The following is a 26545-nucleotide window of genomic DNA, read 5'->3' as shown; positions in this document are numbered from 1 at the left end:
ATAAATTCAGGTAAACATCAATATCTGCTGACGTCCAACAATCTGGACCCATCACAGGATTGCAGAACTGAATAAACGGTCGCGAGCAATATAAATTATACTACTTTTAATACATATTTGAAACATTTTACTTGCACTTTATCAGTTGGCAATGCATGCTCATGCAAATACAACTATGTACTATGTCATTCCTTGTATATAATTAAATCCATTTAAATCAAAGTGTAGATATAAATAGTTAAATCATTTTTCCGTCTTGCTCATGTTTGATAAGTTTGTTTTTCTTCGATGAACTTCAGTATAATAATACATAATTTAAAACAACAAAATTTACAGAAGTGCTTTCATATTTGTAAAAAAACAGATGCAACAATATCCAACAAGATGCAGGCTGAATGAAATCAGCAATTTTTGAGCAAGACACACAGACTATGCAGAGCACACAAACTTTACAATAATTTGATATTCAAAGACAATGCATTCCATTGCACTTGTCACATCTAACTTGGTATTTTGAATAAGAATTAATTGTGCACATTATTATAGTCATTAAAGGCACTGTAACTTTAATGACTGTAATTTGATAAATAAAAGCATTTGTAGGGTCTTTATGGTAACTTCTGTTGATCATTTACTTCATGCTTTTATGTGTCTCACTTGATCTTTGCCGATGCTTTTTTCAGTGGCAGTAATGTTGCTAAACCAGCCCAACAGACAGAATAGCTATGCGGTCTGGTGGCAATTTACTGGCCTTTTGTCTGAAATAAAAAGAGTAAGACAAAGGAGTTGTTGATACAAACATATAAATCACCTCTGAATTTAAAAAAAAAAGCTTTAAATACAGAAGAGTCCTGTCACTTTACAAGATTGAGGATTTAGCAGAAAACAGGCAAGAGTAATCTTGCTGTATGTCAACAGTAATGCATTGTGGTTGCAACAGGAATACACATTTTGCATTGTGTAAGGTAATACTACCTCATTTTCCCTCACTTTTGCTGGGAACAATAGAGTTGAAAAAAGACTACCGTAACAATGCCCAACTTTTCTCCCCTCAGCATTCAGAACATTTTCAGCTCATGAACTGATTTGGTTCCTGACCAACCCCTGGGAGCTATCTGTTTGGATCTAGAGCATCTTCTTTTTTCATCAGTGCAGCTTCTGTTATCTCACTCCATCACCTATTTATGTTCAGCCAGTTCCTATATTTCATCAGAGCGCTGCCCTGTAGCTGTGGCAAAGACGGGGAAAAGTTTTGCTCTTTGCGGAATGATAAATTTGTGCTGGGTTGTGAACATTTTGCCCAGGATGTTTTAAACATATTTTAATAGAGATCAATTTTAATGGTGGATATATGTTCATTTTTTTTCTGTTAATCCTGACCCCACACAATCTTCCAGGGACAACAAGATAATTGTCACATGCTAAAATGTGGTGATGAAAAGTGATGCACCCCGGTCCATATGAATTTGCCCAAAACAGTGCCAATTAAAGTGTGCGTGTCTACACGTGTCTACAGTAAATAATACCACACAGACTGTGCGTCTTAGAGATGCAAAGAACCAGAACCATGCACAGATACAGTACATGCAGGCTCTGCAACTAAGTGCACCTGCACAAAAGCTGCACTTCAGAGTTGAAGCAATCAGTCCAGAGCAATTCCCAGACCCCAGTGTTACAGATAGAGGTCAGCTTGGTCCTTGGTGCCAGGCATCTGTGGGGTAAACATGACTTATTAGAGCTGGGTAAGGGTACGTGTGTGTTTGGGGGCGGACGGATATCTGATGTGTCTGTGGGCGTAAACATCACCTGGGTGATTCCAGCACACTGAAGAAGGACGGTATAAATGCACACAGGTGTTGGTCAACAGACTACAGGAGGACACACCTAGACTGCCTCAATCAGCTGTGAACAAGAGCGACAGTACGGGGAAGAGAAGACTCTCATTCATCGACCAGTGGATGTACAACAGACAGCTGCTGTCTCGGGTGAGTCTGAAGACAAATGTTTTATTTTAAGATCCTTACTCTCTACCTACAAATTAGTAGATAAAATAAGGCAACACAATGCTATTACTTCACTATTTACTACCTCATTTTTAGTTGTTTCTACTGCAGTGGAATATATTAGATAGAGTGAGTAAGGAAAATACAACCAAGATGCAAATTTTAAATTCTGAATTGGTCTGCAGTAATAAAATGGCAAACTCTAAAATGGTGCAGGGTAAATCTGAATCCACTATGCGGAAGAAAACATTTTAAATACATTAGAGCCAGAGTATTATGGATGTAACATTTTAATCAAAGCAAAACATGTCTCATTTCAACAAGTACCCAGAGTATTCAAACGGTTTGTGCAAAGGAATAAAATGCAAGAACAGTGCACTCAATGGTCATTACTTTGATTGCCTGATTTACTACATTAAAACCGTGATTTTATTTCTGATATGTTGAAGATCAAATGCTAAAACTCTGTCGAGGCAATGAAGAACTTTTAATGTAAATTTAAAGCTGGATAAATGCCCCTCCAGACTCTCTTTGTACTTGTCATTTCAATCCGTAAAGCTAGTTCTTTTCTAATGCAGCAATTTTGAGCAACTTATCATACATGCAATTAAAGTGTCTAAATAACTGGAATTACTTCAGCACATACCTTGTTACAGCAGAAAAACACGCTGACCTAATGATTAGGTGTGGAATGACTACATCCACTTCCAAAAGGATTAAACCTTGCCAAGAAGCAGCACAGTGTGATTATCAGATTTCTTTTGGCTAAATGACTGAATGTGCGTTTTGAGGGCTGCAAACAAAAACGTAAACTCTCTGCACTGATTGTTTTGTACAACTTCACACTCAGTAACAAGCGCGTTGTGATCCAAATGGCTATTTGCATGACTTGGCAGGAACAGAGGCCATACTTACTTGAAAACCTCCAAACAGCCAATACTGCCAGTTACCATCCATCAAGCAGCAGACTTATGAGAACCCAAAACCTGACTAAAGTCAGAGATTGTTATGTCTGCAAGCTGCTGTTGCCCTCCTGGCCCGAGTTCGCTCAAATTATTTTAATGCCACGTTTAGTTTTGCTGCGTTGAAACCCAGCAAACAAAGATCATCTTTGTGTTGAGACACTTGCACGAGACCAAAATTCCCAAATTATTTGGTATATTTGGAGCACTTATGTGTGACGCTTCACTGGAAACTTTTGTTTCTCATTAACTTCAAGTTTTTTACTGCAATACTGCATTTACCCAGGATTATAGCTTTTTCAGTGATGATTAAAACTGCAGTGGGGCAGAGAAGCTTGGAACATGTGAGACTGTTCACACACAGGCCACAGTGAGACTCAGCTATGTAGCGAAAAGGAGAGGAGTCAAGTACTTGAAGCAGGAACAACATTTACAGAAGTAGGACAGGTTCTCACTGGAAACATGACTTTTTATATTCTAAATTGCCACAAAAAGTTGAATAATTAACAGCTTTCACCTGCAGAGAAATGCTTTGCCATGGTTAAATATTACATATGTACTACATTATACTTAGCACACTATCTTCTTGAATATCCTGCTTAGGTTAATTTTTCATTTTTTAAATAAAATGTTTTCTAATTAGACATTTCTATAAGAGATTCTTTGTTATTATTTAGGAAACTTAGAGTGCACTGGGGCCACAGATGTAATGTCTTTCAGCTTTGAGCAGATTACTATTGTTTTATAAGTAGTGAAATGTTTTCATTCGTTTTGTTTAACTTTGTTATTATTTATGTTATTTTAAGAAAATAATTTATCATTACCTTTTTGTTCTGTCATCTGCCTAATTACTGGTTGTCTGTTGGGTAATTACATGCTGTGAATATACGTAACTTATAATTTGCTGTCTTCTTGTCTTATAGGTTGTTGACTTGCAGAAAAATGTTTGGATCCTTGAACAAACGTATCCAGGACTGCATGGCAGAAAGAAAAAGTCGCAGGACCAGACTAGTGACCAAAGATGGCCGCTGCAACATTGAATATGGCAACATCAAGTACAGCAAACACTTTGCCTTCCTGGCCGACTTCTGGACCACATTTGTGGAGATCCGGTGGCGGTTTGTTCTCTTCTTTTTCATCGCCTCTTTCACCCTCAGTTGGTTCATCTTTGGCCTGCTGTGGTACTGGATTGCCCGCAGTAATGGAGATCTGACGTGGCAGAATCCCCCTCCAGATCACACTGCATGTATCGACAACGTAGTAGGACTCACCACAGCATTCCTCTACTCCCTGGAAACCCAGACCACTATTGGATATGGTGGGCGAGCACTCACCCCTCTCTGCCCAGGTGCTGTTGCCCTTCTCATCATCCAGTCCCTCGTCGGTGCAATTATCAACTGCTTCATGTGTGGAGTCATCCTATCCAAAATCTCCCTACCCAAGAAAAGGGCAAAAACCATCACATTTAGTGACATGGCTGTTATCAGCCCCAAAAATGGCTCTTTGTGCCTGTCGATCAGAGTGGCCAACCTGCGTAAGACCTTGATGATTGGAAGCCAGATCTATGGCAAGCTGTTGAGAACAACAAACACACCAGATGGGGAGACAATCATCATGGATCAGGTGAACATTGACTTCATGGTGGATGCTGGGAAGGACAACCTCTTCTTCGTGTGTCCTCTCACTCTGTACCACGTCATTGAAAAGAACAGTCCGTTCTTTGAAATGGCAGTGGATACACTCCATAAGCAAGAGTTTGAGCTGGTCGTCTTTCTAGAAGGCACAGCAGAATCCACAAGCTCCTCCTGCCAAGTGCGGACATCGTTTATTCCTCAGGAGATTATGTGGGGCTACAACTTCTTGCCAATCATCTCCAGAAGCAAGGAGGGCAAGTACAGAGTAGATTTCTCCAATTTCTCTAAAGTGGTGCCAGTGGCCACTGCACACTGTTCCTACTGTTTCCACAACATCAAGGGTCACCACCACCACTCTAGAGATGGAAATGACAACCAGGGATTTGAGGTGATTGACATCAATGATCCTCAGAATGTCACCAAGATGTGAGATGGTGGAGACATTGACTTGCAGAAACTGAGACGGGTGGAGATTTTTGTACCTCTCACTGATGAACACCTCAAGGACAAACAGTTGCCGAAGGCAGGTTGGGTAACATGATGTAATGCAGGGCATTGTGTAGCATTTAAATATGGAGTAAAGAAACCTACTTTTTTTGTTATTCTTTTGTGTTTCACACAGATAAGAAATAAGTCTGTGAGGTCAGGACAGTCATTGTGAACTATTTGTATGTAAAACCACACCTGCCATTGTCTGCTGACCAAAAACCTGTTTTCAAACGGCAGGCCAGGTCATGCAAAATGATGAAGCTTAAATGCAAGAAGAGAAAGTTTTCTCAATGACTCTCGGTAGGAGTACATATATATGCTCTTGCTTTTAATGAAGATAAGTAGTACTAATTTATCTCTGGGCTTTTATCACGTTTATACCGTATGTAAAGGCAGAAAAACCAAAGCCAATGTATTATCCTCTGTACAAATCTTGCAATTACTTGAAGAACCAGTGTTGGGAACAAAGCTAGTGTCATGAGTGAGAAAAAGATTAAGTGGTTGTTCAATAATTCTTGCCACTGTATGCTGTTGTGCACAAGTAAAAACTTGGACTCGAACCATTAAGATATGCTTAACAATTCAAATACTGACGCATTAGCAAAGGGCTGGGCTCTAGAGCCTGTCATTTAAAACAGTGGTTGATGTAGTTGTGGTTTTCTTCTTGAGTGAAGACATTGTGAGAGAACAAAGCTGTCAGGAAACACTTAAAATATGGCTGCATGCAGCACTGACTATAGAATGATATTCAGTTATGTTTGTAAAGTTGTTTTTGTATCTGATCTCAGGGGGAAATTACACTGTAATAAAGGCTATTTTTGCATTCAAAAAAAGATGTCCGTGTCACATTATTATGCTCCGTCTCACTGAACTGAAATGTCACAGAAGGACTGTGATCAAAAAGGTCAAAGCAACATAATGACAGGTGCCAACCCCCATTATGGCTTTTCATCTGTAAACAAAGTGAAGTTGTGACAGCAAACAGGGATCCAAACACAACAGAGTGGAAGTGTTTGGGAGATGAAAGCTGAAAGCTTACTGCCCATTATTTAGCCCGTAGAATCTGAACATGAAACCAGAATTCTCCATTTGCAGAAATAACAGCACATACTGTATGCTAGCATGACGCTTTAACAGGTTTCCTTAAGGCGGACCTCCCACCATGACCTCTCTAATGAACTGCATATGATGAAGTGTTACGTATGAGTCTGCAGGGATGCTGCTGTAGCAAGTGATAGAATAATAAACAAGGCTAGGGAGTAAAGGATTATTAATATTACTGACAAATGTGCAAAATTACTGAAATAACTGTCCCTTGATAGTTGTTCACTGTGTCTGTGATACATATTTTTGTCTACATGCAGGCTAATAGGTCTGTAGCTGTCATTTACCATCGACACCATGCATACATACTGACTGTTAAATTGCTAACACCTTTCATTTCAGGCTGCATCCAGGAGGAGAATTAAAGAACACCAAGGACAAATACAGTGCAGACCTATGAACTGATGCATGATATCAAGGTACAGTGATTTTACACATTTTGATTTAGGTGTGTTTTTCTTCTGATTGAGGCACATATACATCTAATCTGCATGTGCAGGTTTAAGTGGCAGTCAGTTGGGATATAACATTTGCATTGCACCATAAGGATGTGAAGGTCAGAGTAGTAGACGGGCGTATACACAGCACTGAGTTTATGATCTGTTAAACCTGTGCCATCTGCGCTGACATTTATATCATGTACAAATGACAAAGTGACTCCTCAGATGCATTCAAACGATAGAAATAGCCAAACCATCATACAAAACCATCCAAAATCTGAGTAGAGTGCACGTTCCCAACCTTGTTAACATTAAAATGTGATAGAGGTAAAAGTGAGTCATTATTTAAAAATCAGGACTGACGGAACCTGCATATCTGCCTCATTACTGTGTCGGTGTCTACAAACAAGAGAAAGCACAATTCCTTTGCTCACAGCTTGTGGCCTCGCTTGTTGATTTAAAACCCGACAGAACTGAAAAGGGCGTAAACACAGTTTACCGTTGTTTCTGCTGTGACAGAATATAACTTGTGATCTTCAAGGCTTCAAGAAAAGAAAGCCTGACTAGCTTTCCTACCATCTAACATAAACTCATTTGCTAATTTACAGGTACAGACACAATTGTACCCTATCTTATATAGGGTAGACAAAAAGTTAGAAACATCTACAAGTATTAAACAAGTATTGAGCCGTACAATTCAACAGCACCATAAATTAAAGCCTTGAAAATGACCATAATGTTGAGTCCAGGTTTTGCTGAAAACAGAGCATTATAACCTTCATGAAGCTTGGATTTATTGCAGGCCTGTTCTATTACCCTGTATTACTAGCTGAGGGTATATTCTCTTAATGGGACACTAAATTTCGGCAGTGTCTGAATTTATCGTAGTCATAGTCATTTATCATCTTCTCAGCTGATGCAGATGCAGAAAAAAAGCAGACAACTAGTTGTCTTTCTACAGGTGCAAATATTTCCATATGTAATAAACAAATGTAACCCCTTACTGCTGCCAGTAATGAACAGCAAATAGTCTGATGATTAACAGCCATAAAAATGAGTACTGAGTTGTCATCAACTCGAGGCAAATTAATTTTTGACCTTGACACCACAAAGACAAGTGTTGTGCAAATGTGCACATCTCTACCTAGACTGTCCTACTGTGCTGTTCTGGTGTCAAAAGCAGGCAATGAAGGATCACTTGAGAGGTAAAAACATTTATTTTGTCACATTTTTCTATACAAAAGCCCTTTTTCAAAAGGTATTACTTCATACATTGCAGGAATGACAATAATAATAATACACTGGTTAATTGTAAAATTATACACACACATATATTTATATATATATTTATATATATATATTTGATATCCAAAATACATTGCATATATGAAGTAGCACTGATCCCTTTTCTTCAATAACGCTTGTGAAACATGACAGTAAAGGGTACATTAGAATAATTTCTTTATGCTACAAATTAAATGTTCCCTTTTAATTTGTTCTTTGAAAGCTATAAATCTTCAAGAGAAGCTGGTTGTGGATATTAATACTGTTGGTAGTATTTGGCAGAAAATACCTGAAAATCGTTCATGTACAGAAAAAGCTACCAATCCCAGGGCTATTTGGCATGAAAAGTGATGAATGATCCAACATCATCACATGTTGCATATACAGGAAAGGCATCCCTGGCTATTGGATTATGATTCAAGCAGGCATTCGTGATTTTGGGGATACAAGAAAATATCTTTTACACTTAAAAGGCACTTAGGATGTTAAAAACCGAATTCCAGAAATAATAACAATAACAAGAAAACAAAAATGTTAAAATGTATTGCCCAAATGTACAGATATAAAAACGCTTAAAATGCTTAACAAACTACTTAGCAGAAATGGACTCAAAAGGTTTGCATTTTTGACCGAGGTCAACTCGTATTAATTCTCTTGACTTTTTATACTGTGTCACATATGAAAATAACTCTGCATAATTTATACAGTAAGTTGCTTTAATGCCTAGTTGACTGATGCTTATAAAATAATAAAAAATAGGTCTGACAAACGCACAGCGTTTGCGAATCTGAGGATTTCTTTGTTTCATCTCGTCATACTTTACTGGTTTTGTTCTCTGATAAACTACTTTGTCCCAAGTAATTTATTTTCAAGTGTTCATTTTCAGTTACACTAAAGGCATACGTTTGATATAAACAGCTTTGAACACCTGAAGATGGATATGTTTTGACACACTGATGATGATGAAATCCTGACGTGAGATTCATGTGCATTTTGCTGGGCTTTAAGATCAGTGAGAAACTAACATTCAAACACACATGCTACTCTCAAACTAGGATCCAGCCCTGGTAAAAATGCAACTTGACTGTCAAACATGACTTGCTGCTAAGCCACTTCTTTGTGCTGACCTACGTGGTCCTGACTGGCCTACAAAGAGGAAAGAGATGGCACCATGGTAGCTGTTATTGTCGGAGTGCACTTCAAAATCAAAAATTGTCAGATTTTTGGAGTGATCATTTATTCTATGCACTTTTAAGATGTAGTGCTGTCTTGTCTGTAATTTATAGACAAGATGTAGTTTAAATCAGCAGTTAAAGCATGGCACTAACTCTGTGAGGGTTAGAGCTTTGAATCTCATTACAGCACATATTAAAGCTGGATGGACACTCAAAGCACTGTAAGCTATTTTGGAAAGAAAAAAAAAATCCACTAAATGACAGTAGATAATCTACACGTCTGCAATCCCATCTGCAAAAAGGTACTTTCAACTTTTAGGTTCATGATCCAAAGTGTGAAGGAGTTCATTTCTCCATTGAAAGTTTTTTTTTGGTTTGTTTTTTGTTACTAAATGCACACATCTGACAAATTTTGATTTTGCTGAAGGGTATCCCTTTTACGTGGTTTACAAACCAGGAGACATTCACATTAATACTGACATGGTCGAGCAACAACACATCTGGAAATGGCATGGCTGAAAGGCAACAACATGGCAAACATTTAATAGCCTAGTGTGTGGCCCACTGAAAACATCTGACCTGGGTTGAATTATTGTTGCAAATTACTGCAATTATATCCTTACTCAGCTTCCTCAACACAATTGAGCCAACTGTACAACATTGTCCCTCTTGAACTCCACACACGGCACACAGAAAACAATGTAAGCAACTGAGTTCACCCAGGTCAGCAAAACATACAGCGCTTCCTTCTACGGCATTTAACTCTTCTCTAGCCTTCCAGTTTGGAGGATAAATTAAACGGCATATTGAATGGCATATTCCAGTTGCCAAATTTCATTCAGTGCTGAGAAAAGTCCATCTCATTGAGAGCTGCTTCTTGTCCAGCGAATTCCAGAAGACTCTCCACACACACATAAAAAAGATGCAGATGAATAGACAAGCAGAAACGAGACAGTGGAAACAGAAGGCTAGATGTGGTGGGGATAAGAAACCCCAACAAGGCAGTTGGCGTGTGGAAAAGGCAGATGTTTTAAAGCACAATGCACATAATGTACTGCAAAGGATGTAGATTGAGACCCATAAGTAACAGGCCCATGTCTGGTTTTGTAGCGGGGCAAGGAGGCAGACAGACTTGTCTCCTGTTTTCAGGCTTGGGGAGGTTCAAAAAGGGACACCTACTGGCTTGTGGGTGCAGCTTTGAGGAGATTGGGAAAGAAAGGCACAGGAAACTCAGACGCACGTTCATAAAACATAAACAAATAGTTGCTAGTCTTGTAAAAGGTAAGTAGTATTCCATTTTGGACCGTAACATCCAGTTGTTTATAGGATTTTACAAAAAAAAAAACTCCTTCAATTTAATCATCCTTCATTCAGGAGCAAAATTTCTTCAGAGGACAAATCGCCTCGATCATTTAAGTCTTTACTGGTTTGGCATCATTGGGAGTGCAGGTCAGCATTTGTGGAAAGGGGAGGTTTTCAAGGATGGTGGATGGTAAGAAAGGCTTGTTTTAATAATAACTGCCCAAGTGGGATGGCACATGAGTGTTAGGATGGCGAGGAACATTTGGGTTGGGGTAGATGCCCGCAGTGGGCGAGCTCCAGTACTGAGCAGTGGGTCCAAAGAAATTGGAGGAGGTGACTGGCATGGATGGAGGGTGCGGAGATACAAAGTTGACCTTCTGCTGGTGGGCATGGTAGGAAGGCACATAGGCTAGGTCCGAGGGGTACTTATACATAGAGGACTCGGTGGGGTGTGGCTGCAGCGCCTGAGCAATGCCATGGAAGTCGAACTTGTAGGCGTAGCGCTTGCCGTGCACCTTGGTCATGATATTTTTGTCATAGTAGTAGCGCAGCGCGCGGCTCAGCTTGTCATAGTTCATGTTAGGCTTGCTCTTACGCTCGCCCCAGCGCCGCGCCACCTCATCCGGATCTGTCATCTTAAATTCGCCATTGGTGCCCTCCCATGTGATGCAGCCAGCGTTGGCGCTGTCAGACAAGAGCTCCAGGAGGAACTGCCACAGCTGGATCTGACCTGAACCTGATGGTGAACACAAATAATGGCAAAGATACATTATTCTGTGTTTACTGGTGCTTTATGAGAAACTTCGACAACCACTGCATGATTCGTTGTAAAGACTTGACTATGCTGAGAATGTTACCTGGGTTGGCAAGGCGACTACTGGTGGGACCCAGAATTTGATATGGATCTGTGCAAAAACAAGGAGAGCTGTGTTAGTCTCCATGTTGCGGATTGCTGTAGCAATATAGAACTTTATGTGGCCCATGAAAGTTAGTATGGCATACAGTAAACCTGTCACTGAGCAGCAGGTCATTGTCCAATTTAAACCTAACAATATGACACAGATATAATCACATTTCCATTTAGGTTAATTAAGCTAAACATTCAAAACAGACAATATCATGCAGTAAAGTTTATTTAGAAGTAGGTCCGGATCCCTGTGCTCTTTACACCCTCAAAGGATTGAAGTGACCAGGAAAAAAACAATTACATATTTTCATAGATATGTGGTTGGGAGGCAATAAACTAAAAACAAACTCAAGCACTCTGCTTGGTGGTAAGCATTATCAGAATGTTTTAAAACAATCGTCCCTGAAATCAATCAGGCAACCAAACATAAAGAGCACAAATTTCAGGATCAGGCAGAAGAATACAATTCTCTTATGTATACAGAGCAATTATGCTGTTGACTATCAACACACAAAGGAAAAAGGCTCTGTCAAGACAACTGGTACAAAAGGAAGCTGATATGCATGCTAATGAATATCTTTCGATTCTGTGCTTGTATCAAATGCACCAAGAAAGAGACCAAGTAATGCGTTACCTGGCTGGGGTCTGGGCTGCTCAGTGGACTTGGTCACATTCTGAGTAACCACTGGTGAGCCTGCAGAGAGAGAGATGCAATCAGTGGAGTACAAGATGGAGGGAGAGAGGGACTTAAAAAAAAGGTTCAGAGAAAATATCAGTGAGATGACTACAGATAACCAAGCTACACATCTTGAGGGCATGTCAGCAGAGGTCCAAAGTAAATAAGGCAGTAGCTGGTGGCTGGACTGACTTCTTTTGCCTGTGTAATCTTTGGGAGTCTGTCCCACACGTCTAGACACTGTGGATGTTGGAACTGTCCCTAGTTGCGATGCAGACTCAGGTTAAATAGTATTTGCAAATTATTTGGTGGTTTTAACTTCTACAGGGTGCCAAATGAAAAGATTCAGCTGAAATGTAAAATCATACTCCCTCGAAGTAGCTTACATCTGCTCACCCTGGCCAGCTACTACAGAAAATGAGTCATTTTGTGTCCTCACCTTTGCCACTGTGCATGTTGTTGGACCATCCTGTCCGCCGTACAGCATCATATGAAGGGTCTAACAAAGAGAGAGGAAATACCAAGTTAATTAACAGTTTACAGTCGCTTTTTTACAACAAGGGTAAAAACAAATGAGGATAGTTGATGCCCTTCAGTTCTAGAGAATTAAAAATGCTGCATAATTACCTAAAGTATAATCACAGAATTGGCTTGTGTGTACAGTAAATGTCACATCTCATTGTGTGCTAGCCAATCGCAAGAACGCGACGGTTACAGAAGGCCAACAGGAAGACCAGTGCCAAATAGTATTAATAAATCCATCAAAACATGCTAAAAGATATTCTTCACAGGATATCTGGAGATGGTAATGTGGTTTTGTTTGGCACCATGAGGTGGTTGAAACGTAGATGGCACAATCTTTGACAGAGCTTACAGTTGGTTGAGCAGCTTGCGACACCCTGACCACAAATAAAGCGAGTGATGCAAATTTACGGACAATGGAGATACACACATTGGAAGACAATACATGCACATAATACCCACCCTCATCCCATCTCCCCTCACAAGCGGCTTTCATGAAACCTTGACAGAGAGCCAAACTGGCCCAGTTTGCATGAGTTCTACCTGCTGTGTGTCTGTGGTTCAAACCTGGCTGAGTGTGAAGCTGGACAGCTTCCACTAACAATCAATCCCTCTGACACAAGCAGATAAAACAGAGGCTGTATCGTTCCCTTGGCAATGTCTCAAAAACGCCCTGATATTCTCACTGCGCACCTGGCCTGTACCCTTGATGGTTTGTATTATTAAAAGCTAAAACAGTTCAAACAGTTGCAAGCACACAGGGAAATATGATGCACATTGTGACCATAGATTCTTCACACTGTGTTGTGCCCAACATGCTATTCACAGCGTTATCATCATCTGCAAATCTTTCTGTCAGCAGCATTTTGCCCAGAGGGCAGTAGATAGACAGTGTAATGGTGATGACAGAAGTTATTGATGGGATCAGCAGGCTGTTAGAAGGTCAAGAGGCAATTCCCTTTCCCATCAGTGCAGGCTGAACTTTTGAGAAGCAAGCTAATTGACAGTCAAAGTTAGAGGTTACAATTCCTTGTTTTGCGAATCAGGGTTTATATTCATAATTCCGATTCTAAGAAAAGGGACGTAGTTAAGCCCCTTGTTAAATCGCGGATGGAACTTATTCACTACGACTACAGTAAATGGTAAACAGGTATCCATTCGTACAAGTGAATTCATTTCCAGAAAGATACATAGCCTAAGATAGATAAACAACTCATACATTAATTAAGGGCAATTCCACATGCAGCACCTTTTTCACCTGGCAATTCATAACTTAAGCATGTCGTTTGCCTAATCTGAAGCATAATTATGAGAATGTTGACAACCGATAATGGCCATTTAATTGACCGATAACATTCACAGCCGGTGACCTAAGAGTCCTCTAGACTACATCTAACTTCTCTCAGACATGGGAGCTACTTTTAGTGCTATAATACTTTGTGAATCAGGACACAAACTAAAGTCCTGAAGTGACACGCTCCTTATTTTTGGGAGTTTCTCCTGACTCAGCCAGTTGGAAGCTACCTTTAACCATAGGATGTTTTGTGAAGACAGACCCCAGGCAACTTGGCAGTCAATGTGAAGTTTGGTTAATAAAGAGAAACAGGTCCTCATCTCAAAGACATGTTGTTTTTACACAGTATGTAATTTTGACTATTGGTCTTTAAAGATCATTAGAATGACAAATTTTGACACTTCATAGGTGAATGAACATGCTGATTCCAGACTATAAATTCACTCATGTTCTGTTTTATGTGAAAAATTATTTCCATCTGTTCATTTTATGTTACTGCATTAGAGTAATTGAGATCCTGTGGAGATATTCAGTTTTCTTTCATGTAATTCCATTTATTCATCTAAACTTTGTAGATCTTTCTGTTCATGCATGTGATGAGAGTAGTTTTATACAAGGCACACACTGTTACTTCTTCTAAGTGTGCCATTTTTAATTTTTAAAGTGTGTAAAAACACATTACGGTGGATGTCTTCATTTCAAAAGTACATTTAGTTTTTGGGTGCAACCTTGACCCATATGACCTGATATGGACACACCAGAGGAACATCCAGTGACATCAAATTCATCACCAGCTTTTACTGCATGTTCAGATGTTTCTAAACACCGTACAACACTGCCCTCCTGTGGATTGGAGCATGCTAACATCTTGGTTTCCTGAAAATAAACAAATATTAAAGTATTCTAAATCTAACTCCTTATTTCTCGCTATAACATTTATCATTTAACTCTAGAGTCTAATCTCACTGCAACCAGGAAAACAACATTTTTCTGGTGAACGGCCACACAAGTATTTTTTTTTTACTCATTTCATAATGCACCATTGAAAATGCAAAAATTAACTCACTTCAAATTCAATTATGCATCTTGTGCTACTTTCAAAGGATGTTTTGTTGTCTGATTTTCCTTTTGCTCACTAGCAGAATATCCTCACATGGGAACATTTCCTGTTGCTCAGGGACCTCTTGGTCTCCTCACTAATTTCTACCTTTTCAAATTTTAACCCTCCCTCCACGCTTCATCAATGGAGTCGTTCCTATCTGCAGAGAATAAACGTCTTTGTGACTCAATAAAATGTAGTAAGTGAATGAAAAAGAAGTGGAGAACAGTGCAAGTGACAGCACGTGTATGGAATACAATGAAGGATAGGAGCTTGCAATGAAAAAGGATTGAATTAGAATATGATCAAATGACTGAAAGAAAGGCGAGCATAATAGAAATAAAGACAAAAAGAGGGAGAGGAGGGACAAACAACAAGCGGGCTGCCGTGGCTCAGTGAGGCTGTCAGGTTCAATCTGGTGTGGGCCGGCAGGATAGCCAAGGAGCAGTGACTGGGGGAGAGTCCTGGGAGACTTGCGTTTCCTGCCTGGTTCGCCTGCAGACAACCTCTCTTTGTTTTACTGGCCCTTTTTTCCCCTCTACTCACCGCCAGTCTCCCCCCCTTCTTTACCTCCACACCCCTCACCCCCATCCACTCTCAACCACCCCGAAAAAAACACAACGGGGCTACCTCCACCTACATGCATGGAGGGTTTAGATTAGATGATGGGGGAGAAGCGGAGACGAATGAAGGGGAGATGAGGGAGAAGGTGAAGGAATCGAATAAAGAAAGACTGAAAAGCAGACAGATGAAGATATGCAGACAGTGAGTAAGTGCATGAAAAAGCATGAAAGAGTAAAGAGAGAAAAATAATGCAAAAAAAGCACTGAGTCAGACAAAACACAACTTTGGAATTCGAAAGGAAAATAATGGCAGCAAACCCAGCTACTGTCTGGTATGGGCGGGAGGCGGGGAGATGTTTAGTGATAATAAGATACCCTGAGTGGTTGGCAGCATTTAACCTCCAAAATCGATTTTACCTTCATCCACTCGCAAGCAAGAATGAAGCCCTACGAAGGCCAAAAATCTCACTTTGCACGCAGCAGTTCAACCTTTTCTCAGGATAATCGGGCTCGGTGGAAGGTAGGGGGAAGTAGAAGTGAAAGTGCAGAAGAAGGAAGAAGCAGCACAGATGTACAATGTACAAAAGCCCGAGTGGTTGGGGGTACGCGGTGCAAGCCAACCACGCAAACACAAAACCGAATGTGCACACACAGGGCCGCCTCATCCCCAACCTCTCCTCCTCCTCCTCACCAACCCCACCACCCCACCACCCCACCCTCCCGCCTTCATTTTTCCAGGCCTCGCTCTGACTGCGACTTGAGCCAGTTTCCACTCTGGTCTGGGGTGTGGTGCACGCTCCTGGGAGACTTCAACTGCAGGACCAGTTAGTCAAAACAAGGCCCGAGTGCTAGACAGAGAGGGAGAGAGAGACGGTAGAGAGACGTAGAGGGTGAGGAAGAAAAGACAGAGTGGGAGAGAGAGAGAGAAAAGAAAGATCCACTGAGCACAGAGAGGGTGAGACAGACAGAGAAAGAGAGGAGAAGGAGAGACTCGAGCCGTGGACTGTTTTTAACCCAGAGTCTGAGCCAAAGAGAGAGACCCAGACAGGGTAAACTTTTTTTTAATACCCATAATACAGGTGCTTTAAAAGCCATCTGTGTGAGGAAGGAGCCATAAGAGGAGGAGAATGATGGCAGAGTACAGGAGTTAGACACAGCGGGGAGACAGTAGGTATACCAGAACAGAAAGAAAATTTATAACAACTACTAAAAAGCTATGATAGCTGACCATTTGAAGTGTGAATTTCATGTTTTCATTTATTTTTGCAACTAAAAATTAAATGGTAAGACAGGTTGTTCACATAATAGCATATCTAAAGCTGTTTTGGCCATGACTTGGCAGGAAATAAATACATTCACAGAGATGAATCATCATCTTTACTCATTCACTGAGAAACGGCGGAGAATGTCGAGTGTTTTTGCTGCAAATTATAGCAATCCAAAATTTCATAGCAGCAGCACAAGAAGGAAAAGGTGCAGAAAAGAAGCAAGAAATGTACCCTGAACGCATACACTATATATAATATACATGTACTTCCCTACATACTGTTGAGGAAATCTGCCTATAAGCCTTAAACTCATGAATAACACAATATACACTCAAAAGAAATGTAAATGCATACTGTAATACATGCTGCATGAAGACATGCAGGAACCCACCCACACACCCACCCACACACACACACACACACACACACACACACACACACACACACACACACACACACACACACACACACACACACACACACACACACACACACACACATATGCCTATCCACAGGCAAATAGTAGACACAGACTTTAGATACACACAGAGAGCCACACACACATCCACACACACACACACACACACACACACCCTTTCATAGCGGCTGCATTCCATGTTTTATATGCTCTCTTTTATTCATAACATTGCATTTTACACCACAGAGTCTGGAGCAGATTAAGGGTTGTCTCCTGCTGTATGCTCGTGCTTACTCTACCCCAAAGAGCCTGTATGGTATTTGACTGTTCTCAAAAGGCAATATGAACTTGAACATCTGGCAGTGCTGATCTGAGCATGTGCTGATAAAGGCTTCTCCAGAAGCAAGACACCTTTTATTGTCGAGTCACAAAGTCCCAGCTCTGATTTTGATGTTTTTCTTTCATCTTGTTGCACCTTTTCATTGAATTGTGCTTGAAAGTGACATTTTGTAACATTTAAAATATTTGAAATGTTAGGTTTTTTTGTTGTTGTATTACCTCTCTCTGGAAAAGTTAGCATATTGACGAGAGAAGCCTTTCATTTAGCTATAGAGGCAAAACTGACGCTGTGATCTTGGGACACAACTATAGAGAGGCAGAGTCAGTGTTACAGAACCCATAATAGAGATCACTTCTTGTGAAAGGGAAATGCTGTTGGAGGGAGTGACCCTCTATTCCTGCCAGTCCAAATACCTGGCGCTGAGAACCAGGAAGGCCGGGGTCGGGGGTGACTGAGCAGAATCTTATCTGGCCTGCCCATTGGTCTATTAGCATGGAGCTGGGCGAGAACAAGTACATGGCCTGGTAACTCTCACCATTGGAGCAGATAGAGAGAAGCCGAGGGCATTCTCTGACACTTATCAGAGCTAGTATTTCCTTTGCCACTGCCTTGATAGGGCCCCTCATCCTGTGAGCAAGGCTATCACTGTTATTGCAGTCCTTTCTCCCGTCTCTGGTGGTGACACCGTATAGCCGATGTAAAGGATGTGTATCTTTCTTTTACAGATACACAGCCTTCGCCTATTCAAGTCGTGTCAGCACAAAACAATGTTTGCGGAGTGAAAAGGCATCGAAGGGAATTGAACAGTCATCTTGAGCTGCCGTGGGCATTTTTCTTAGACACTAAGCAGACTTTTTTGCAAGGGTTGTCAAAAGTGAAACATTAAAAGCTATGACAACAGGTCACATTTGATTTCTTCTCTTCTAAATTATGGAGATTTATTGTTAATGTAAGTTAGTTTCAACTTAATGTAAGTGTGTAAGTTTCAATGATTCGTTTGGATCTTGTAAGTATTGCTCAGCCGAGATGTTTGTTAAAACAATTACAAAACAGTTCACATGATAATAAGTCACGGAAAAAGCTCATCTTAATAGTTTTTTAATTCATTATTTGCCGATAAACAGACCTACGGCAAGTACCACAGCAAGATGAGCTGATATCTATAGTTTGTATTGGTTCCAGGCTATGTACATTTTAAGATGCTTGAAAATGAAGAATTAATCAAACTAAATGACTTATACATAACTAAAAGCTGAGTTCAGATGATTTGTATCCAAAACAAGACAAACAGCCTCAAACAACAATCAGATTTGTTTTCTTGTTTTAAAAGAAATAGTGCAACTGGCACATGACATTGAACATTATAAAGGATATTTCACTGTGCCACATGTTTGACTGTTTGACTGGCACACATAGTGACAGTATGGTGGCACTAGTAACATAGTGGCTAACAGCTCAACTACAAGAGGTGGAATTATTCAGTCCAAAATGACAACCAGTGGCACTGCCAGTCTCTACGGCACATATTTTACGGTTAGTCCCCTTTCAACTGTCTGGCATCCTCTGTGCCATGAATTCACTCAGACTCACACACATACACTCCTTTCCACTCCTGTCTGGTGTGACACGGCCAATCAGCCTCTTCTGCCCTGTTTACCGTACACATTGTTGCTTCAGCACCTGTCTGCGGTGCCTGTCTTTCCAGTAAACAGCCTCATTCACATATCGTCTTTCTCTTAATCACTGCATTTGCAGTCTGTTCATGCCCCCGCTGCTATGGAAAGAACTCATCAACACTCTGCTTTTGTCCTGCTATTAATATGCCTCTGGTCTGTTACCGCATGCACCTTTGAGCCACTATGTGTTGTAACAGCGTTCAGGTAAGCAGCTCTGAATAGCGCAGGCTGCTGTTGCAGCTTGGCTCATACTGTTTTAACAACACAAAAGGTGCACCTGCCTGAGCTTTGTCACTGGCAATCAGTGACTGCATATGCTTTGGTTTTGTGAGTGGGCTGTATTCTCAAGTGAGTGCAGGCTTTGTGTGTATGCATGGCAGATATAGTGATCACAGGTTTTTACAAGGACTACCCATATCTCTTTCATTCTATGTTTTTGTCTTCCATGTTTTCCTTTATCCTTAGAGGCAACAATGTCACTTACTCTCTTGGTATACAGATGCCAAACAGATATTAGAATAAAAGTCAGAGAATTTGAAAAAAAAAAAAAAAAAGTGCTCCTACCCTCTTTGGCAGCCAGGCGTGGGGATGGATCCGTGTGAGATGGTGTATTGTAGGATAATGATGAACTACCTGCAAAAGAGAGCACAGAAAGAGTTAATGAATAAAGTCAAATGAGTGACTTTTAGTGTATGTAGTCTTGCAGAATATTTACAGATGTCAATTTGTGTGTTAATCATGATAAAATTGCTGTGAAGGTATCTGCAGTTCAGAGCAACTCAAGTGAAAACTCAGAGGTCTGCGTGAAAAACAGATCAAAGGGTTTAACAATAGCCAGCAGGTGGCAGTAGAAAGTTCAGCTCAATTATACTGTCAAACAGCACCATATAGACCTTTCCATATCTTGACTTAAGCTCCTGTTTTGTCTTTAAAAAAAATCATCTCAAGTGGAAAATAGTTTATGACAAATAAATCTAGTTCCAAATACAGCAAATTCAGCACATAAGCAGTTCTTTAAATGTAGGAAAACCCTTGCAGCTTGTCAGCACTTTAAGTGCAACTGCTACTCCTGAATAAGTCGAGACAGGGAGGTGAGAGTCCTCATATGGCTGCCTATTCATTTCACCTTATGGAGCAGAACTCTGCACTGCATTCCTCCACTTACACAGGCACCCTGGGCGGCACCAAAATGCTCTCTTAATTTTAGCTGCCCCCAGGCATAAATCAGCGAGTGGAAAAACAGACCCAAAAATGCACAGAGAAAACACAAGAGCAGTTACTACAAGGAGAGTGTGGAGAAGATTTAGCACTGGGATGGCTACGGGGAGTTACTGCGCAGGGAGGATACCTTTTCTGAATGGAGCAGTCTGAGAGACAACCTAAAATACAAGTGGAAAGAAGAAAAAAAATCCAGCAAGTTTGTGATTTTTTCTTGGGAGTCGATGCAGAATCATGACCTAACGTGCTGCGCTTCTGGTGATGGGGTTGGGGCCCATGGTGGCAGACTAGGGGTCTGTTTTTTTAGGGGGTGGCTTGGGGTGGGGGTGGGAGTGTGGGGTGCCGCACAAATGTATTCTAACCTCCCAACACCCCACCCCTCCTACTACTACCTACTCCATGGCACCCCCAAGGCTCTGGGTCTAGTTTAGAAAGCTGGGGGCCTCAGAACAGGGGAGCCATTGTATGAGGAAGGGTCCCTGCACAGCAATCAAACGCAGCTCCCCGTACAAAAATAATTCCACACGCGGAGTGTAAGCGCAGAGGGGCAAACGAGCCACCAAAGCACCATCTCTGGAATGAGGGAGAAAGCGTAAGAGAAAGATGAACAGACACGGAACCAAGTGAGGAGGAGGAGGAAGGGGCTGTTAACCCTTTTCCTACTGTGTGCCACATATGTGGGCTGACCCAGACAGGCAAACAGGCAGCATTGCTGAGAAAACCTCAAACCATCCCACAGAGAAATTCAGGGCTGCTGTACAGGGAGAGAGTGAGAGTGAGTGAGAGCGTAGGGGTGAGTAAGTGAGAGGAGAGAGAGAGACACCACAGCTGACAGTTTGGTGGAGTGAGTCGTGGCTATGCTGCCTATTTATTTGGACGGCCTCTTCCTCTCTCAGAAAACAAACACGTCCCGGTAATCTGACAGCACAGTGGGCTGACTGGCCAGTGTTCAGCCTTTAAGACCCTCATTCTCTCCCTCCCAACCCACATCTGCTCAGAGTCTGATAGATTACATAACTTCCACAAACAATTTTCTTTTCTCCCCTTCCTATGATTGATGGCTCTTTCAAAAGCCCTGTCCTCCAGTTTGACCTGCCTATAATATTGTTGGATATTTTTGGGGTCTTGTGCAGCATTGTCACAGACCTCCAGCGGGCCCCTTGCTGTTTATTCTATGAAGCTATACGATACCAATGCCTCAACCATGTGGTCTGAGCTTTGTCAACAAACTGAGGATCCCAGTCACCCAGTTATGGGCATCTTGCCACCTAAAGGAGGGTAAATGCACTCCAGGCATCCTTCTAGCTCCCTATGATAAAGCTGCACTGAGGACTCTCACCGTCTCTCTGTATAAGAGCTTTAAAGTGCAAGTGACAAATTCTCTAAAATGCTCTGAAATGACAAAGAGCTAAGACACAACTGATACAGATCCTCCATTAAACCTCTGGTAAGACAGTGAGAAATCCTACCTGCCAAACAAAGGCTAGTAAGTTGAATAGACTCACCGAATTTCTTATTTCTTACAGTTGCAATATTGCATATTTTTTCACCTGTAATGCATTACTGAGTGAACATAAAGATCCTGGTTCAGTTGAAAAAAAGAAAGTAAATGCTAAATTGCTGAACTGTGACTGGGCACAAACCTGCACATGAAATTTTAATGTACTTCACACGTCCTTCACCACGACCTCCACTCCAGTTTTCGCTTTTCCCCATAAAGTACACACTACTTCATTCCAAATTCTGTGTTGCAAAATTGTCCAATATGAGAGTAATTCCAAAGTACACTGGGCTGGGACCTGGGTATTCGAGAGCTGCCTCCACTGTGCACAGAAAGTGTTTGTTTAAGGCCTAAACTGACAGAGGTTGAGTGATGTTGTTAAAGCTCAACAAAAGCTCTCATATGGAGGCTGTGGCGGACGGATGGATTGAAAAAGTGTGTGAACTTGACACAGAGATTACATCCCATCTCCAGCCGACAGTCGGCATTGTTTTCGAAGAGCTTCGATAGACCACAACTGAGACCTTCCCTGACCTTGACCGTAAAGACTAGAAGTGTTGTGGATGACGTGCCGTCACAAAAGTGTTTATTGCATAACTGTGCACAAGTTAGCTGTAAAAAAAAAAGTGCCGGGAATAGTTATAATGAATCAAAGAACCCTGCTTCCTTTCTCACCTTCACACATCTGGCCAATCGCTGCATGAAGTGAGGTGTGAATTTCTAATTGTCCGTTTTCGGAAAGTTACAGATTTGGATGCAGCACCTCGAAATCCACTTGGAAACATGTTCTCGGAGTTGGTCTTGGAGACGCTCAATAACCCAACAAGGACTTCTGTTGGAATATCCTGGCACCCGAACAATACCCTAACCATAGTTCATTTCCCATGACCACAAGATTCCCGTAACTTTAACCACGTAGTTGCCATGCACAGGTACTGCAGGAAGAAAGGCCTGTGTTGAAAAGTGACCCCAGTTGTACAGAATCCTCTCATACCAGCTTTCCTAACTGGGACTTGGATTGTAAGCGCAATTATCATGTATTTCTAAGCATCCAGCTTCAATTACAGCTGAGCTCATCTCAGTGTTTACATGAATAGCAACTGCTTATTATCCATGTCCACTTATGCTAATGTGATATGTACATAAATTCCTGCAGAGCTAAGTGTCTGACTCCCAGCAGTCAAGTGAGCAGCCGCAGACTGCTCCGTAATGGTCGCTAGCAGCAGACAGCTAACAGTAAAGGGCTCCAAGCCAGGCTGTTGAGCCCCTCTGCACCAGTGATAATCTGCCAATAGAAAGAACTAATGCAAGGGGAGCTCAATAAAAATGTTGTGAGGGGGAGAAATAGGAGAGAGAGAGACAGAGTGAGTGAGGGAGAGAGAAAGAGAGAGAGAGAGAGAGAGAGTGCTCTCCAGACCTCCTTTTTCCCTACTCAGCCTGCGAGCCCAGATGTTTATGGTCTGTATAAACTATTGAGGTGCTTGAGAATGTCCCCCTTACTCTGGAGCGAGCAGCAGCAGTGCAGAAGCCCAGACTTATCTCTCTCCCTCTCTCCCTCTCTCCCTCTCTCTCTTTCTCTCTGTCTTAACTCCCTCACTGTAAATCCATCCAGACACACAAGCAATGGCGACAGCTGGGAAACAGAACCATTGCTACTCTCCAACGGCACTCAATCATGACCATCTCGGACCGTTTCCACGCACTTCTAAAAAATACTTCGCCCCCTACTTTTTTTTTTTCAATTTCACACTCCCTTTCTAGAACCGTTCCTCTTGCTCACACCCTCCCTCGCTCATCCGCAAATAACTACTGCAAAATATATCTGTCAACGATATATATCCTCTCATTCAGTTTCTGCTATTTTGCTTCTTCAGATCATTTCAGCGGATTTGTTCTCAGGTTCTGCCTCGTTCTGTTCCCTCCTCGCTGCCTTATTTCATTTCGGCCCTCTACATCTCTCTCTGTCTCTCTCTGTCTCTGTCTTATTGCATCTCTTTGTGTCAGAAGATACAGTCTCTCGTTGTCTGTGGTTTGTTGTTCTGCTCTCTTTCCAGCACATGTGGTATCAAACCGACCTACATGGGTGCGATAAAGCAAACAGTCCGTGGTCCCTCCCTGACAGACTAATTTGAACAAATTCTCAAATTGCACCCCAAATTGAAAGCACATTGGGGTGTGGGCGGCCATCACTTATAAAAATCTGGATAAGTGACCAACAATGAGGCCAAAATAATACATGGGCAACTACCCTTGTTACTGCAAGCAGCTGGCTAGCCAGACAGATGTTCAGGTTGAGCCCGTGGTCGCACTAGTGTGGGCGTCTGAACGCTATTTGTGCGCGTGACGTGGCAGGAATGTTTTGTTATGGTATGGCTGTAGGGTGGGGAAGTGTGTCCCTGCCCTGTGCCAAGTGTACATACAAGGCTTAATGACTCCGAGGAATGTTAATCAGAGGTTCAATAAACAAAACCAAACGCACACATGGTGCACACAGATGTGTATGAAATGATTGCAGTGCCCTCTTGGATCATTCATCTTTGGGGGAGGATGGGGGGTAATCTAGGAAAGAGTCGTGAGGTTGGAGGAAGACATCACGTGACCTGTAATCACTAATATTTCCAGGGCTTGGCTCAGCCTTTCCCCCCTTTCTCGCTCCGTTTCTGCATTCTGGAAGCTAGCCCCAGCCCTCATGAGTAAAGCCAGAGGTCTATTTTCTGGACGGGCTTACTCTCCGTCTATGATTGTGTTTGTTTGTGCTATGGGGGTAGAAGAGAGAATGGCTTTAGATTCCAAATCATCAACCCTGCAGGTTCTGCATAAAGTCTCAACCCTCCACCTCTTGCTCTTTCCTTCTTGTCCTTCGTTTCAGTCTTCCTTAGACGTTCATCTAGTAACACGGTTCTTCTTGCCCTGAGGCTCCCAGTGTCAATAACACATGCTGCCTGCATCTCCGAGAGCTTCCCCAAAAACAGGTCACTCAGCGCAGGCATGGAGCATTTTTTATTATTTTTTTTTTGATTGTTGGGAATGGATCCAAAGCAATTTCAACTGGCAAGTGGAAAGGATTCTCAAGACATCTCTTCTGTCTCCAAAACACACAAGGTCTAAATCAAAAAAAGGGCAGCGCTGGGCAGAGTCGCGATGCAGCACGCCTAAGCCGTGGCTAAGTCCCGCAGCCAGTGGCCATAATGAAAACTGCTCGACGGAGTGTGCCCAGTGGCGGTCAGACAGATCCACCCGCTGCAGCGCTGCACAATGAGGCTGTTATACTCATGACAAGCATCTCTCTCTGCCCAGACGCAGTGCACAGAGAAAACTGTTGACACCCACAAAATACAGTTCCCATTACATCACATCAAGGCCCATCGCAATTTTTTTGAGAGTAATGTTAAATTTAGTTGAGCCATCAGTCACTCCACCCAACGTGCTGTCATGATATTCTGTAGCCGCAGCACAAGGGACTCTCACTACTCTCAAGTACAGAATACCATCACAACACCAGATGTTACATCTTAGATATTAAAATGTCATTTGCATACCGCCTCAGAAAATTGGCTCTGTTTCCCCACGGAAACATATGAAGCCGGATTACGCCGAAGTATTCTTCAAAGGTAGGAGGCTCAAATTTAGTTGCCTCCATTGCGAATTGCAGATCAACTTTCTTTGCTGTGCCGAACATACAGGCCTAGCGTGATTCCTGAGGCAATGCACCTGGGCTTCATCTTTCTGTGGACCATGTGGAATAAAGCACTGCAAAGTGTAGTGGGGGATGTAGTTGATGGTTATCTCGAGAGGGGAAAGAAACCCTCTTGGTTTCCATAGCTCTGCTTAAGACGGGGTACCCATTATGGAGAAATGAGTTTCCAGTAAAAGCAATTTCATTGTTTATTGTCGGTAATATGAATATAGTGCGGTGACAAAAAAAAGTGTCATGTTGTTTTCCCAGGTCTGGCAAATAAGATCCTTTTCACTCTGGCTTCTCATCCAAAAGTTGAGAAAAATATATGAAAAGAGTCCTGTGCTTGACTGTATATTGGTTTTGATTTCCAATCTTTGGCAAAGAGAGAAGCTGGTGCAGACTCAGCTTAGGCACAAACAGCAGCATGTACAGCAGGAAGAACACAGTGCAGCGACATTACTGTCTTTTCACTGTGCTTCAAAAAATACTCACATCCTGTGTATGCTTGGACAGTTTTCTTACATTATCTGTTGTGTTTTATATCAATTGTTGGACACTTTTTGTTGCAGACCGATATTTGTTCCAGAGACCGTTCAGCTGATTACCATCTATTGTTCAACTTGATTTGCCCCTTCCTTTAATCTTGCACAAAGTGTACTTACTTTCCCTGAGGTAATTGAGATGAGAGAGAAGCACGTCTGCGTTGTACAGGGTGGTGAGCCGGAGGAAGTCATCCTTGCTCATCTTGCAGAGCTCTTTGCCGTCTGTGTTTTGAAACATCGCCGTGTCGATCTCTAACAGGCCGTACTCCTTGATGGCCCACTCTAGCCACTGGCGCACATGGTCCTGGGACCACAGCGATGGGTCTGCAGGAATACAGATGAAGAGAGTGGAAGTTTATGGACTGAAAAATGCATAGTTGTGGACGGAACTCAGGAAGGACAGCTGGGAAAGTCGTGTATCTCACTGAGGTAAAAGGATGAAGAGAAAG

General features: G+C 41.8%; 2 protein-coding genes across 8 annotated transcripts in view; one reads left to right on the top strand and one right to left on the bottom strand.

The window, feature by feature from the left end:
* The first annotated feature begins 1835 nt into the window (after window positions 1-1835).
* Window positions 1836-5921, top strand: kcnj1a.1 (potassium inwardly rectifying channel subfamily J member 1a, tandem duplicate 1). The gene is made up of 2 exons (XM_023271193.3): window positions 1836-1985; window positions 3889-5921. Exon 2 carries the CDS (start codon window positions 3908-3910, stop codon window positions 5027-5029), a length of 1122 nt encoding a protein of 373 aa, XP_023126961.1. The 5' UTR covers window positions 1836-1985; window positions 3889-3907; the 3' UTR covers window positions 5030-5921.
* A 1909-nt stretch (window positions 5922-7830) lies between these two features.
* Window positions 7831-26545, bottom strand: part of fli1 (Fli-1 proto-oncogene, ETS transcription factor) — a 31785-nt gene continuing 13070 nt past the window's right edge. For all 7 annotated transcript variants that reach the window (XM_023271179.3, XM_023271181.3, XM_023271178.3 and 4 more), the window contains 6 exons: window positions 26217-26420; window positions 19721-19789; window positions 12416-12475; window positions 11935-11994; window positions 11251-11298; window positions 7831-11129 (listed from right to left, as the gene is read on the bottom strand). In XM_023271179.3, the coding sequence (XP_023126947.1) occupies window positions 10600-11129; window positions 11251-11298; window positions 11935-11994; window positions 12416-12475; window positions 19721-19789; window positions 26217-26420 (971 nt within the window). In that variant the 3' untranslated portion in view covers window positions 7831-10599. The remainder of the gene's footprint in view (window positions 11130-11250; window positions 11299-11934; window positions 11995-12415; window positions 12476-19720; window positions 19790-26216; window positions 26421-26545) is intronic.

This window comes from Amphiprion ocellaris, chromosome 7 (genome assembly GCF_022539595.1).
Source record: "Amphiprion ocellaris isolate individual 3 ecotype Okinawa chromosome 7, ASM2253959v1, whole genome shotgun sequence".
Classification (NCBI taxonomy): Eukaryota; Metazoa; Chordata; class Actinopteri; family Pomacentridae; genus Amphiprion; species Amphiprion ocellaris.
Note: the sequence above shows the minus strand (reverse complement) of the source record. Positions and strands in the feature narration are given on the sequence as shown.

What these genes read in the sequence shown, in the direction of transcription:
- kcnj1a.1 (XM_023271193.3), top strand. Translation starts at nt 3,908, where the DNA reads ATGTTTGGATCCTTGAACAAACGTATCCAGGACTGCATGGCAGAAAGA.